The 14,481-nt window shown below is 38.7% G+C and overlaps 1 protein-coding gene across 1 annotated transcript in view; it reads right to left on the reverse strand.

The window, feature by feature from the left end:
• Positions 1 to 6,519: 6,519 nt before the first annotated feature.
• The window catches only part of PolrMT (mitochondrial RNA polymerase), a 105,908-nt gene continuing 97,946 nt past the window's right edge, over positions 6,520 to 14,481 (reverse strand). Inside the window, exon 24 of the mRNA XM_083132521.1 lies at positions 6,520 to 6,863. Within this exon, the coding sequence (XP_082988647.1) occupies positions 6,734 to 6,863 (130 nt within the window). The 3' untranslated portion in view covers positions 6,520 to 6,733. The remainder of the gene's footprint in view (positions 6,864 to 14,481) is intronic.

The following is a 14,481-nucleotide window of genomic DNA, read 5'->3' on the forward strand; positions in this document are numbered from 1 at the left end:
GAGGAGCTGTTTTCACTTAACTTCTTCAAATTTGGTAACTTTGCTTCAACTATTGATATTTATTTCATCATTAATTTTCCTTATTCAGATTACAGTTGTGAGTCTTATGAATCTTTGAACTACACAGGGAGGAATGTGAGGATGTTCCGTGTGTATTATGTCACAAACACTTTAAACAACTTCCGACTGAACGAAAACTTGAGACATATAACTGAAGAAAGTCAAGGCTCACTTTATATATATATATATAATCAGTGGGATGTCGAAGAGAGGTGCCCACAGGCGGGTATGTGAAAGCTGGTTGCGTCCACTTAACTTAGGGGGGGGGGGGGCGATTGTGATGAAAATTTGACTGAATAAATAATAGAACAATGGATAACGGAGGTTGAACTACGTTGTCATTTAAGCATCACTCGTATATAGCAAGTTGTGTATTTCCAAGGGAATTATAACAGTTACTATGTATTATTAGTGTTGTTGACGAGACTAGACACGAGAAGAGATGGAATTTTCACGCGACGAGACATACCAGTGTCACCTCTCGACAACACGGTATATCTATTTGAGGTGCACAATATCCAGCTATTACATATTAAACCTTAAATTTTTATCATGAATTCTGATGTGGAATTACCCTTGGTTGGGGAAGTTTCCAACTCTATAGTAAGGAAATTGAGCACTAGGATGGGAGATAGCCAAGTCTTGAGTATTAATTACTGTTGCGCTTAGACTGTTGTGGGAATTTTGGTGTGGCGATTGAGAATTAAATTATTTGGAGGAGGTCGAGATTTAATTCTTCAATACCAACAGTGAACCTAAAATTGACATAGGAATTTTGGTGGGGCAGGATATTAAATTGGGGGTATATGCTTGCAGTTTTTATCTTACTATACTCGTGACAGCCTTTATTATAAATTACAATATTATTATTTTTTATTCTAATAATTGTAACCCAATTGAAGTGTATGGTAACCTGATGTTGTGTAATGAGACTACTGGTATCGCAATCCACTAACAAGTCTCGTTAGATGTGATGTATTGTCACCCGCTGTTTTTATTTTTTCATCGGAGATTACGACACGTCGCAACACCTCACTGAAAGCATTGTAAACTGCAGCACCCCACAACCCACCAGGGTGCGAAATCATTGAAAACTGGTGAGGGGGAGAAACTTCTGAACCTAAAACCCCCCTCCCCACAAACATATGTGTGAATTATACGATGTACATATTTTTCAATGTTATTAAAAGTAAAAATAAATTACTCAATTAAAATAATTATTATGATTATTAATTAGAAATTAATTTGTTACTTTCATACATATCAGATAGTGTAAAGCAGCTAACTAATTCCTTTACTAACCGGTTAAAGATGTTAATAAATTATGGCAGTCGAAGTGGTTTTATTATGTGTAAGTTTTTGTTTAGTTTGTGCACTATGTTAATATAAATCAATTAGATTTCATAGTAATTATTGTTTTGCATTCTTGTTTTACTTTTATTGTGCGTATTGATGTAGATTTGTTAATGATCTCTTGAGAGAGAAAGCATTCAACACTCACAGCCACACTAATTTGTGTGTGTTTTCGATATTATTCTTAGTAAAGTATATTTGAAATTAAAAGTAATTGCTTATCTTTTCTTTGTTATAACAAAAACTGTCCGCCCCGGGAAATTTTTGGTGGGGGGATTTTTGAGTTGAGGCCAAGATTATTGGTGGGGGGAAATCCCCCTCGTCCACTCCAGGATTTCACACCCTGAACCCAACAATCCAGAAATACAAGAAAAAAGGAGCGAAAAGAACAAAACAGATCAGCCTTTCCACGTTTCTTTCGGTATGGGGTAAAGACTCAGCTGGGGGTTTGTCCGCCCATGACGTCACACCCGCGGCAGTCGCGAAAAGAGGCGTGTCTGACCCCAGCCTTTCCTTCTAGTAGTCTTGATCACATCTGACTGCCATACAGGACACACCACATTAAGCATCTCTGGGGGCTAAAGGCAGCCGGAGCAAGGTGCTGGTCACATCACCTCCAAAATGGCGAAGATCGAAAATGTGTGGGCCCTAAAATGTTCCTTCATTGCACGATGATACATGAATGATGGTTATGATTGACAGGCAATGGACTTTAACAGACTCTATGTTGAAATGAAACAAACGTTGATATAATTAAATGATTCTTTACTCACTATTAATTCCTTTTTTTTTAATCATACTCATTTAGATCCAAAATTATGACAGCATGGCTGAGTAAAAATTAACTATGTAGTCTCTAATTTGAATAATAATGAGTGGGTCATTATGCAATTCAAAGCATTCTGACATTGCAGTGCTGCCACCTGTGTGGAAGGAATAAATTAGTTGCAATGAATTCCATAATGACTTACATAGTACAGGGTGTTTCAGAAATAGTTGAGAGGTTACAAAAATTTATTGCAAGTAAAATATTGAACTTAGGTTAATGAAACCAGTCCAGAATGAACGAGAAATGCAAACAATTTCTTTAGACACCTACAAATGTGTGCACCACATCGACACAATAGTCTTCTTCTTGCCACACTCCCATCAACATGGGCCTGTCTATCGCTGGGATGATACACTCCCTTATGTCTGCGAAATCACTCGGCATTGGCAAGACGAATACCCTGTCTTTGATGAAATCCCATAAAAAGAAGTGACACGGTGAATACAGTCCGGTGATCTTGGGGAACAAAACAGTGTGTGTTGCCTAGCTTCAGGGATATGAACTCTCTGCTTAACAAAACATACACGCACAAACTATTTGCATTCCTCGTTCGTTCTAGACTGGTTTCATTATCCCGCGATCAGTCGCGGGTGAGCACCACGTTCACTTTAAATTTTAATGTAGTGCCACTTTTAACAGTATTTAAAATATTGGCCTCTGGTGTTGACGTTAGAGTATTACGAGCGACCTGATCACATTTTTATGAGATGACGTAAATGGCATTATTAGAGAGACCATTGTTGTGGAAATAGTGTTGTCAGAGTGAGCGCAGAGCTCACACGCAATCGATTACGTTATATATTCTTCTATTTACATTTGTGCATTATTTAGTCAATAGGTCTATCCTGTTTCTAGTGAGTTTTCGTACCTATATGTTCTTGTGTTAATAGAAAATTCGAAAAGTGTCGCATTGATTTTATATCATATCAGATTGAACTACTTCAGAGGAACATGCGCTTTTCCTTAACGCTGAGACTTGTTGGCTTTGACGATGTATACTACGCTGTGTGAAAACAAACATTTTGAAACAAAAATGTAATGAATAATAAGGATTATAATAAACAGATCATTACAAGTAAAAAAAAAAAATTTAAAAACATTAAAATAGGGTGAAATATGCCTGAAAAGCAAGGGTGAGTGCCACGACCGGCAACGTGACTACGGCGACCACAACCGATCCCGGGTTAACATAAGTTGAAGAGTTTACTTGCAATAAATTTTGGTAACCTCTCAATTATTTCTGAAACACCTGAAATTTAAAATTGTAATGATATGTAGCCAACTACAACAATGAAATAAGAATCTATCTGATGAATCAGTTGATCTGTACTGATAACCAATTCTAAGCCAAGCGTCAAGTCAACTTTGCAGCAGGTTTTCGCATATGTAGATCCAAACGTGCGCGCAGAATATAGTTCCACTGAGACGGGTTCTATTCCGACACAACTGCATACTTGCAAGAAAACAGGTTAAATTGTAAAATACAGACAAAATAATACATCCATTAGCAGGTATGTATTTGATCGGTTGCAATCACTGTGCAGATGAACTAGGATCTGCAGATTTGCCAACTGGAGTTTGTATTGCACTGAAGAATCGCTGAAGATCAACAGCGAGTCGAGCAAGACTGAATACGTTGCAGAGCGCATGGAATCACTCATACCAGTGCTGCACATCCCATTATTTTAACCCTATGTTTATTGTGATTGATTAATAATTGTGTTATACAGCGGCAAGAATGGCTGAATCGAGGTCTCCTGTTCAGCACGCGGTTTTACCAGTGTTATTTTGGGCTTCATCCGAAGGGAAAAGCTCTTCAAATCAAGCAAGTTGTTTTAAATGCGTAATCCTCCTTACGACAACATGATCAAAGTAAAACAGGGCGTTAGGTGATTTGCCATCAATATGCGCATGAACTGTATCATGGGTGTTGAATGATTTGCGGTTTAAGTTTAGGAAGAGGAAACGATCGTTTGTTTGACAACAAATGAATCTCCGCAGTATTAAAAGATATCCACGTGATAAGAAACATGTTTATTATTTGGACGAGACGTGCTTTAACTCGGTGGAGGGAGGGGGCGTATATTGAATCAAACATTGAACGACACCACCCTGCAAAACCACCGCCAGGGCTGAAGAAACTGACGAGAAAAGAGGGGAAGGGGGAGGCTTATTGTTTCACCCACTGGCGGCAATTAAGTCTTTATTGAAGGCGCATATTTACTGTTCCGTGCAAAGAAAGGGTAGGGTGATTATCAGCAAGAAATGGACAGACCAAGATTTGAATCCTGGTTTAAAGAAGTGATTCACAAATTGAAACCAGAGTAATAGCAGCAGACAATGCACCCGATTGCCACCAATAACAAATCCTGCTTTTTTTGCTGGTATAACTTGAAGTGTACGAGTCTTACAGTAATGGATTTATTGTGAACGAAGCAACCAAGTTTTTCATAAATGTATTTCTAAACCAAAAACAATAATTTGTCATTAAATTGAAGAGGAGCCTATCTTTTTGTGTGCTCGAAATATACACACACATGTTCTCATGTTTAGAAGATATTTCGCATTTATATTAAGTAATGACACATTTATTAAATAATCTATGCGCAGGAAGTACTTCTAAAATTTTATGTTTCAGGAGACAAAAAGAAGCAAAAATACATTCCGCGTGACATGCATGCGGGGTTTTGATGTGTTGTGCGGTTGGCAATACTGTGGATTTTCTCAGTGTCTGCGACGTAAGCAGCTCGGCGGTTGAGGCAAGACTGGCACAAAAGATTCTGAGCTCAGTTCTCACGCGGATTGATACATAAAACCTGCTGCAAACTTAGCTTGATGCTTGGCTTAGTATGCAAATGTTAAGTGGACATTATCCATTGTCTAGTGCTTTTTACTGTACTTATTCTAACACTACATTTCAAGAGTGCAGGTCTTCTCTTGTCTTCAGTTGATGGAATCTTAAGACAGACCTGTGGTTTTATTACAAATGTGGTGTGCTAACCAACAACCCATAACTAACTTGTCGCAGAGCCTTGGAACAATTTGGTCCTAATGATTCCGAGAACGTAGATCCAAGAATGAACGAACATGGAACCAAAATTCAAAGGAATCATAAATCAAGATCCTGAACCGAACTCTGTTGGTTGAATGGAATCATAGGAACTGAATCTGGAGTGGAAAATGAGCAACTTGTTCATTTTGCATAATCCATTCCTTTGCTGACCACTAAAAAAAACTTGCAAATTCCAGTAGATCCACATAATTTCCCGATAATTCTGTTTCCTGGATGCGTACGAATCCTGAAATATTTTACTTAAACTAAATAAACAGATCCACACTAGGGATAGCCAAATCCGGATTAAGTGTTATCTGAATATCGGATAATTTTCTATTCAGATATCAAATACCCAGATATTAGATATTCTGATATGCAGGTATCCAAATTGTTCAAATTATCCAGATATTTGGATTATCCAAAATGTCCAGATATCCGGATAGTTCTATCATTTAACCGTTTCACGGACTACTCAAATATTCTTTTATTCATCATGTTCGTATTTAACTAACGATTTTTACAAATCCTTCATCAAATCTATATCATCCTGATATCCAAATTATCCGGATATTCAGATTATCTGGATATCCATACTATCGACATTCAATTTATTTGGATATCTGAATTATCTGTTGCATCAAAACCAGTAGGGATGGGCCGATATGAAATTTTGGCTGATACCGATAAAGTACCGATATCGATAACCGATCCGATATAAAATTAGAAATGGTCCATAAAGAACGTGAAAGGTTCATTGACCTCCTTAATAAATGTGTGTTTCAAGGTGACTGTAGTGCAAAAGAAATTGCATATTTAGACATTTACTATTTTAAAAAGTAGGACATGAAGATAATCCATAAAAATTACAACAAAATGGCATAATTTTGCACTAAGCTATCAGATATTTATCCATATATCGGATCGGTAAAATAATCGGTTTATCGATACACCAATATGCCTATATCAGCCGATACCGATAGAGTACCAATTAATAGGTCCCATCCCTAAAAAACAGTTATCAGATAATTTGAATTTCAGATATCCTTTGTCTGGATTTTGTGACCATTCCTAATCTGCACTATTAAAATGTCACTGCATCAATATATTTCTAAAGCTTCTGCAACATTTCATAACTGTACTGGGAGTTGTTGCACAAGGAAACATCTTTTCGTTCTCCATATTTGTTTTCAATACAACCTTCCTTATAAAGAAAGATGAAAGATACACAATAATAACAAAGCTTTATTGCATTTTTTCAGAATAAATGTTATCTGTACATCTTTTGGGTTAGGTACATAATTATGTTTGGACTTCAAAAAAATATACAGTCAACAGGTAAAAAGTGCAGTTTAATTAAGCTCATACGTAACACTATCTACACAAAGTCTATTCTACACTATACAATCTATTCAGTCAACCAGGCATATTGGACCTCTTCAACTGAAGAAATAAATGGAATCCAAAACACTATTCAACTGGAAATCTCCCCTTGGAGGGACCTGGGTTAGAATCCTGTTCACTTTTCTCTTCGTTAGGTCAACAACGGAACCATCACATGGAAGATCACTGAAAACAAAATGCAATTGTTAAATGCGTGATTCTCTATAATTACAACCATCAGTCTACCTATGAGAATACTTAAAACATAGTGTCATTTGAATTGTATAATCACAGATTACAAGGAAAAATTGTCCCCTCTGACACTGACAGTAAAAAATTTTAGTAGTTTTATTTATGCACAATGTGTTCAATGCATTGCATCTTTTATTCTGATTTTTAAATGCTGGCCTCTGTAACAGAGTGGTTACGATGCTATAGGTCCCAGGTTTGAATCCCAGACTGGGTATGGGTAACCTGTGTGTTTCTCTTCATCAATTTCACCATATCATCACTCATCCTCATCTTTGTGATTTGCCAAAAGTGGCAGAAAAGCGAAGTAAAATAAACCGAAAAATCAATCTTATTTTTACTTGGATGATTGATAGATTTGGTTTATTTTACTTCGCTTTTCTGTCACTTTTGGCTAATTGCAAAGATGAGGATGAGTGATGATATGGTGAAATTGATGAAAGGACACTTACAACGAATACCCATGCCCAGGCCAGGATTGGAACCCAGCACCCCTGGCTTCGTAGCACCCTGTGCTACCCACTCCGAAATGAAGGTCTGCTTATTTTTACTTGGGTAATATTTATTATTGGCATTTACTATTATACTAGATGATTACCCAGCATTGCCCGGGTATTTATTTATCCCAATCTTGTATTAGACAGGAAAATAATGAATTCTAACTATAGTGTGAAATGTATCTAATTTTATTTCATCGTGAATGTCACCAATTAGCTTAGCGACTCCAAAAACTATGGATTTGACACTAATCTAGGTCATTTTTCACCCCCTCTCACCCCCATGCCGATAGGTGATGAACTTGGGAGTTGAACAGCATTTACATAGCAATTTCGCACCTTCTGTGTAGGAAACTAAATTCACAATGCTGTGTAGCAGGAAGCATAACTTGCAGGATATGACACGAAAATGCCACGCAACAGAATGCTAATTTTTGTCCCCTTCCCACTCCTAGCCCTATGGGTGCCAGGGGTGTCTTACCCCCCACATTATTTCTTTCGAGATTGTAAGTGATATGTATACCAAGTTTGGTTGAAATTGTTCCAGGCGTTCCGAGAGTTATGCCGAAACAAGCACACATATATACACACATACATCCATTTTTATATATATAGATATTATGATTATAAATTATTATATCATTATTTACATTTTTTACTTTCATAATGTTAATTTCTTTAAATATTTTCAATAGCTATATGGAAAGTACATAAAGGAATATAATGAAACTAAGGTATGCAATTTGAAGACATACTCACCACGTTTTACTGGAAAAAATTCCTACAATGCAGCTGTATGTAAAATACGTAAACTCACTATAGCTCCTCACATGTACCTTATGTTGCACAGACAATATGTCTGTAACCAATTTCCATCCATGCGTTTTCTGAAATCTTGGGTGTGACAGAAGCAACATCATCCTGTATCTGCACACACAGTTCTTCGAAGGATACGGATTTTGGTGTTTGTATGATCTTCAAGATACCCCAGAAGAAACCTCTCAGGGCATAATGTCCAGGAATTGGAGAAGAGTGCATGGAATCAATTTGCCTCGTACGATCCAATGACCTGAAATATCTGTGTCCAGGTAATGCCTCACATGAACGGCATGGATGAACACCATCCAATTGGAAAATAACAGTTGTTGGCACATGGCCTAACTGATACTGCAAAATAATGAAGCATATGTAGATATATGTGGTAAAATCCAAAAGTTCTGGGACTCAGATCATAGTTCCTTACTGTGATGACCTCAAAACGCTGGTGCACAATCACTTTCGAAGTAATCTCCTGGGGCAACAATACACTTTTGCCAGTGACGTTAAAGCTGATGGAAGAAGTGCTGGAAGACAACGAGTATGGGCCAGTGAGCAGGTGCATTATCATGGAGAAGGTACCATTGTCCACTTTGCCACATTCTAGGCTGCTTACGGAGATGGACTCCAGCAAACGACAAACAATTTCGACATAGAGCTCCTTGTAACAGGTGCGGCAGTGAAACGGGCGATTTTGAAACCTCCACCAGAGATATAAATTTATTCACAGCGATATCAAACAAATACAACATGAATTTACAATGCTTGCAATTTGTGATGAATGTTTCTGAACAACGTGCACATCTTGCACAGACATGTCACGGCACAAGATGTCCATCACTTGAAAATGACATAACGCAGGTGGCCCCCATTTTCCGTCACACACATGCACTTCCACCCCTCTTTCTCACCATATCACCCGTTTCCTCAAAGTTCTGTACCCACAATTTGATAACATGCGACGACGGGACTGGGGCATGACGTGCGAGATGGAAATGGGCACGAAATACACGCTGCGCGGCCACGTAGCTGTCGTTGTTTTTGTAAAACGCCTTCACGGCAAAAGCGCGTTGTTCACTGGTCCAGGATGCCATTTCGACTGAACACCGATATCAGTGTCAATGGCAAAGATTTGTTGTCCAGATGGCACCACTCCCGTTTTCTGCTTGCTTACGTACCTTGCTATTTCCAGGGTTTCCAAATCACCCGTTTCACTGCCGCACCTGTTATACTGATCCGCTCTCTGGAATGAATTCCGAATGGACAATTCCTTGAGAACCAAAGAAAACCATGAGCAGATCAACCAGAGCTCATTATCGGGGGATGGATTCTTGGTCCTCTTTAAACCGCCAATGCCACTTAACACTTTAGAGCATGCCATTGTAGACACACCATACACTGTCCTTCCCTTCCAATACAATAAGTTTTCAATAGTTTTTTACCAAATGCTGACAAAATTTAAGGTTCATACACAACTCTTGAAAATCCTGCCTTCCCGATCGTCGCCTTGCAATCCAGGGCAGCTGGGTTCAATACCCAGTGGAGGCACATACTGATTCAGATCCCCAACTTTAAAAACTGTACATCCAGTTCAAATCAACCAACTATTGAAAATCCATGTTTCTTACTTCGTAGCAGCACCATAACTAACAATAGAAGAATGTGTATGCGCTCCCTGCTACATGGGAGAATCCATTATGATTACAGAGGGGGGGATGATAGAATGCATTTCTGTCACAGTTACTTTCCCTGCATGCAGTAGCGCAACCACAGGAGGGACAGGTGGGAGGGCAATGCCTTGGACCGAAATCAATTCTAGGGGGTACCCATTGTCCGCCAAGGGCAGTTGCAGGGGGCACAGAGTGGCAATCGTGCCCCTCTTCAAATTTTATGCAAATCAAAATACATTTCGTAAAATTTTCTTGCTCGCTTCACTCGCAATACCGGCTTTTCTTAGTCATATCAAGTTCAGAGCCATAGCTAGGACCTGGGAGCCAATCGATCTAAATGCAAAAAGTTTTAAAAGAGAGAATGCCATGGTGTCCAGTGAAATTATTTGCACCATATTAAATCAACATTGTTTTCAGTTTGAAAAAGATTGATTCTAAAAATTTTCTTGGCTCACTTCGCTTGCAATACATTGTTTTCTGTGATACATTGCAAATTATCAGAGGGAGAAATAGGACTTATCTTAATTTATTTTGTCTTAAATGTATGAACAATTGCTTGGAGGGAAAGGAGCGTTCATATTTGAGAGATAATGTATATAATTTTTGCTGTTAGTTTATTATGAGGTGGATGAATTGATTATGTAATTTATTTAAGTAATATACATGGAAAGAAGCTTTGAATACATACACAATTAGTGTCAGCATATTACACATGTATTTTCCTATTTTACGTCGCTCTATGTTGCATGTGTGTAAAACACATGTTGTACGAGCAAGTTGTACATGCTATGTGTAAAAAAAAAAATATTCGGAATGTATTTATCATGCATTTGCTGTCTTTCAAAAATACAGTTTGTGGGCTTGTTTTCCATTATTAATGGAAAATTAAATGTTTTGAAAATAAAATTAAAATCGTTTGTGCCAAGACAAATGCTTTAGCACCATCTTCTACCCCTTTTTATATGATTTACAAGTATAATAACATCTTTGCTGCTACTACTACTATTATAATATAAATAATATAATAATAACAACAACAATAATAATGTTGTTGTTATTATTATTGGTATGTTTATCCTGGAACTTACCACCCAGACAAATTCATGGTTGTGCGTCTGCCTGCATGCAGTATCTGCATTTATGGATTGTACAGTCACAGACACTTCTGGATTGTAATGATTCTACTGGCCTTTAATACGATTGTTATAACATAGCAGTGTCCGTGACTGTTCCATGTACATACCACCTCTCTGGTAGCTTCGTCAGGCATGTACTGCCTTGCTGCGAGGGGTATAGTTCCTTTTCCTCACGCTTATGTGTGTAGTGGCACTGGCAGACACGGGTCTTTTTCTTTCTACTCTTCTAATGTGAGCGTGGCACTTCCTTCATTGACCACGCATCAGGATTTTGCAATTCCCAGTCTCGTGGTCGGTGGTCCACACCATGTTCATTGAGCCTTTCTTCCACGCGACATTTCATCACACTTACATACTGGCTTGCGCAAGTGCAGGTGATCATTTAGATGCCACTCGTTGCATTGGAGTTGGTGTAGTATTGCTTGAAATGGGTTAGTTGGAAGACTAGGGGGGCCTGGTCTGCTATCCTGAAATTGTGCCTAGCCAGAACTTTTTGTATTTTTTCAATTTTCTTTTCATTCCGGTTGCGTGGGTGGATTATTTTTTCATTTGGTTGCATACAGATACCTCTAGATACAATGTATATTCATGTTTCATCTTTTGCAGTAATGTGTGGGACACTCTTAGAAAGAGCTAACTCATAACATTTTTCCACATTTTTAAACAAGTAATGGATGTTTACTTTTGGCACTAACTCCACTATTCTACTAGCTTTTACCATAGTATATAGCTTCATCAGGAAGTTGGACAAGATTGTAAGGTTCAATAGAAGAAGTCAGATAATAGTAAAAAGTTGGCCTATCATTAGGTTGCTCTTCTATGTCTGGCTGGCAATTTAAATTGTTGATATGGAAAAGTGATGTGAAACTTTCCTCTTGTTTTGTTATTACCTGACTATGATTTCTTCATTTCATAACCTTTTATGATGTTTTAATGCCTAAAATCTTGTTTTCAGATCTACCCACAAGATGTGGTGAACACTAGAAGTAAATAGAGGGTACATGTGTAAAAATGTTCTTACAAGGGAGGTTATCTAAGTGTCTAGGGGTCAGATCCCCACTTCAATTTGTCCACATCTTGACATTTGAGGGGGGGGGGGTGCTCCCTAAACCGTTTTTTAGCCGGAACAAAAAAATACGTATTTCTTCCTTTGGGCCCCTCTATACCCCTGCCAAGTTTCATTGAAATCGGAGGGGCACACTTAGATAACCTCCCTTGTTAGTCTAACCTCGCAACCATGTACAGTAATGCATATCAACAGAAACATAATACAGAAAATAATTAACATCTACGCTGGGAGGAACCAGGCAACGTCGAAGTCTACTGTGTTTTAAAGGCAACAAATCCCGTTGCGGTAGCACTGACAGAGACGATTCCACACAGGTAAAACAGCGACAGCGAGAAATCAGGCGAGGCCATGCCGGCTCGGTAGCTTAGTGGTTAGAGCAATGGCACGGTATGCTGAGTCCTGGTCGAGCCTGCATTTCTTGCTGAAAATTTCTACGTAGTGCACCTCCTGTGTGTGCCTAATCTACATCAGAAACATTGCTTGTATTTAAATGTCTGCCATTCCAGTTGCAATGAATCACTGGCCCATGCAGGCATGCCTTCTATACTCTGTCCCAGCTATATCTTCAGCAAGGCCATGTATAGAGGCAGAGAAGGGGGAACAGAGGATCGAGTGGGCAGAGCAAAGCAGTACACGCTGCTGCGGAAGGCTGGTAACTGCGTAGACACTTGTTTTTGCTAAGATTTTTTGCTTATTCCATTACATTTCCAAGTTATCAAGTAAAAAAAAAAGTAAAGTGCTCCCCTGTGCTTTGCAACATGCCATGAAGGCATATAAGGGGTATGGGGGTTAGGGCCCCACATTTTCTTGATCTCGGCCAAGCTGGGGGTGATGGGATCAGCACCATGCCCATGGCAGCCTTTACCCTCCAGAGTTTCCTCCAGGTACCCACTTTATATGATGCTGGGTGGGTGCTGGAGCCGCTTGAACAGATTGAAAAAGTCCCGGTTCTCTCCCGCCAGGGATCGAACCCGGGTCTCTCGCATGGTAGTCATATGCCCTAACGACTGAGCTACAGCAGCTTCTTCCAAGTTATCAAGTGCAAAATGAAATTTTTCCAGCCATGTCATTGTGATTTTTGCTTTCCAGTTAAATATACAGGTCTGTTAATTATTACGAATATACACTTTTACCACATTTTAAAAGCAAATTTCATTCTACATGCACAAAAACATGAAAATTTTTAAAATAATGTAAAATTACTATCGGCATCAAACGCGTTGGACATAAAATTACTATCAGCATCAAACATGCTGCGGTGGCTCAGTCGGTAACGCATCTGGCTATCATGCTAAAGGTCCCGGGTTCGATCCCCGGCCGGTTCAAAACAGGGAACTTTTCTAACGTTGGAAGTGCACCCCCCCCCCCCCACCCAGCATCCTATAACATGGGTACCTGGGGGAAACCCTGGGGGGTAAAGGTGGTCAGGGGCATGAAGCTGATCACATCAACCCCACGCACGACCGGATCAAGAAAGTGTGGGGTGTTACCCCCACACCCCCTATACAACTTTATGGCGTGATGCTAAGCACAGGGGAAGACTTTACCTTTACCTTTTTTTACCTTTATCAAACATGTCGGGTGCTACATTAACTTGCATCTAACCCTCAGGTCAAGTTAACAGAGGTACATTTGCCAACCTCTGTGGTGGAGTGGTTAGCACAGCATGCTACAACGCCAGGGGTCCAAAGGTTCAAATCCCAACCTGAAAATGGGTGTTTGCGAGTGTCCCTTCATCAATATCATCACTCATCCTCATCTTCGCAATTAGTCAAAAGTGGCAGAAGTAAAATAAACCAAATCAATCATTCAAAATGTTCAGAAACAACATAATCTTCATAAACAATACAAAATTTTTCACTTTCTAGCAGATTTGCTAATTTCTATATGCAATAAACATTTCTCAAGATGGAGTGCACATATAAAAGGTTTCTGTGGCACTACATTCGCTTTTTGCACTATTCATGTGCTTCCTACTATTATGTAGAATCAACAGATAACAGTCAATGTTCATTGTGTAAAATTCTACTAGCGTTATCATATTGCTAATAAATTAATTTTCTTGTTGCACCAAACTGTAAATGCCAACAAGACCAAGATCCATATAATAATTAGCGATAACCACATCATCAATCTTTCTGAGAAGTATGATCATATTGTCAGCCTTATTTAGTTATCAATCAGTGTAGCTGAACTACAACTTTTACTTCGATATTCTTTCTAAAATCTAGTATAAAAAAGTGAAAATTACATATATTACCTATGAGTGTTACAGTACGGAACAATATGCAACATAGATATGAATCATTCGCAAATGAACTAATCTCTGTAATGAGCAACTGAACTAATTGTTCAGGTTGCTTCTGA

The sequence above is a fragment of the Lepisma saccharinum genome, chromosome 12 (genome assembly GCF_977018435.1).
Source record: "Lepisma saccharinum chromosome 12, izLepSacc3.1, whole genome shotgun sequence".
Classification (NCBI taxonomy): Eukaryota; Metazoa; Arthropoda; class Insecta; order Zygentoma; family Lepismatidae; genus Lepisma; species Lepisma saccharinum.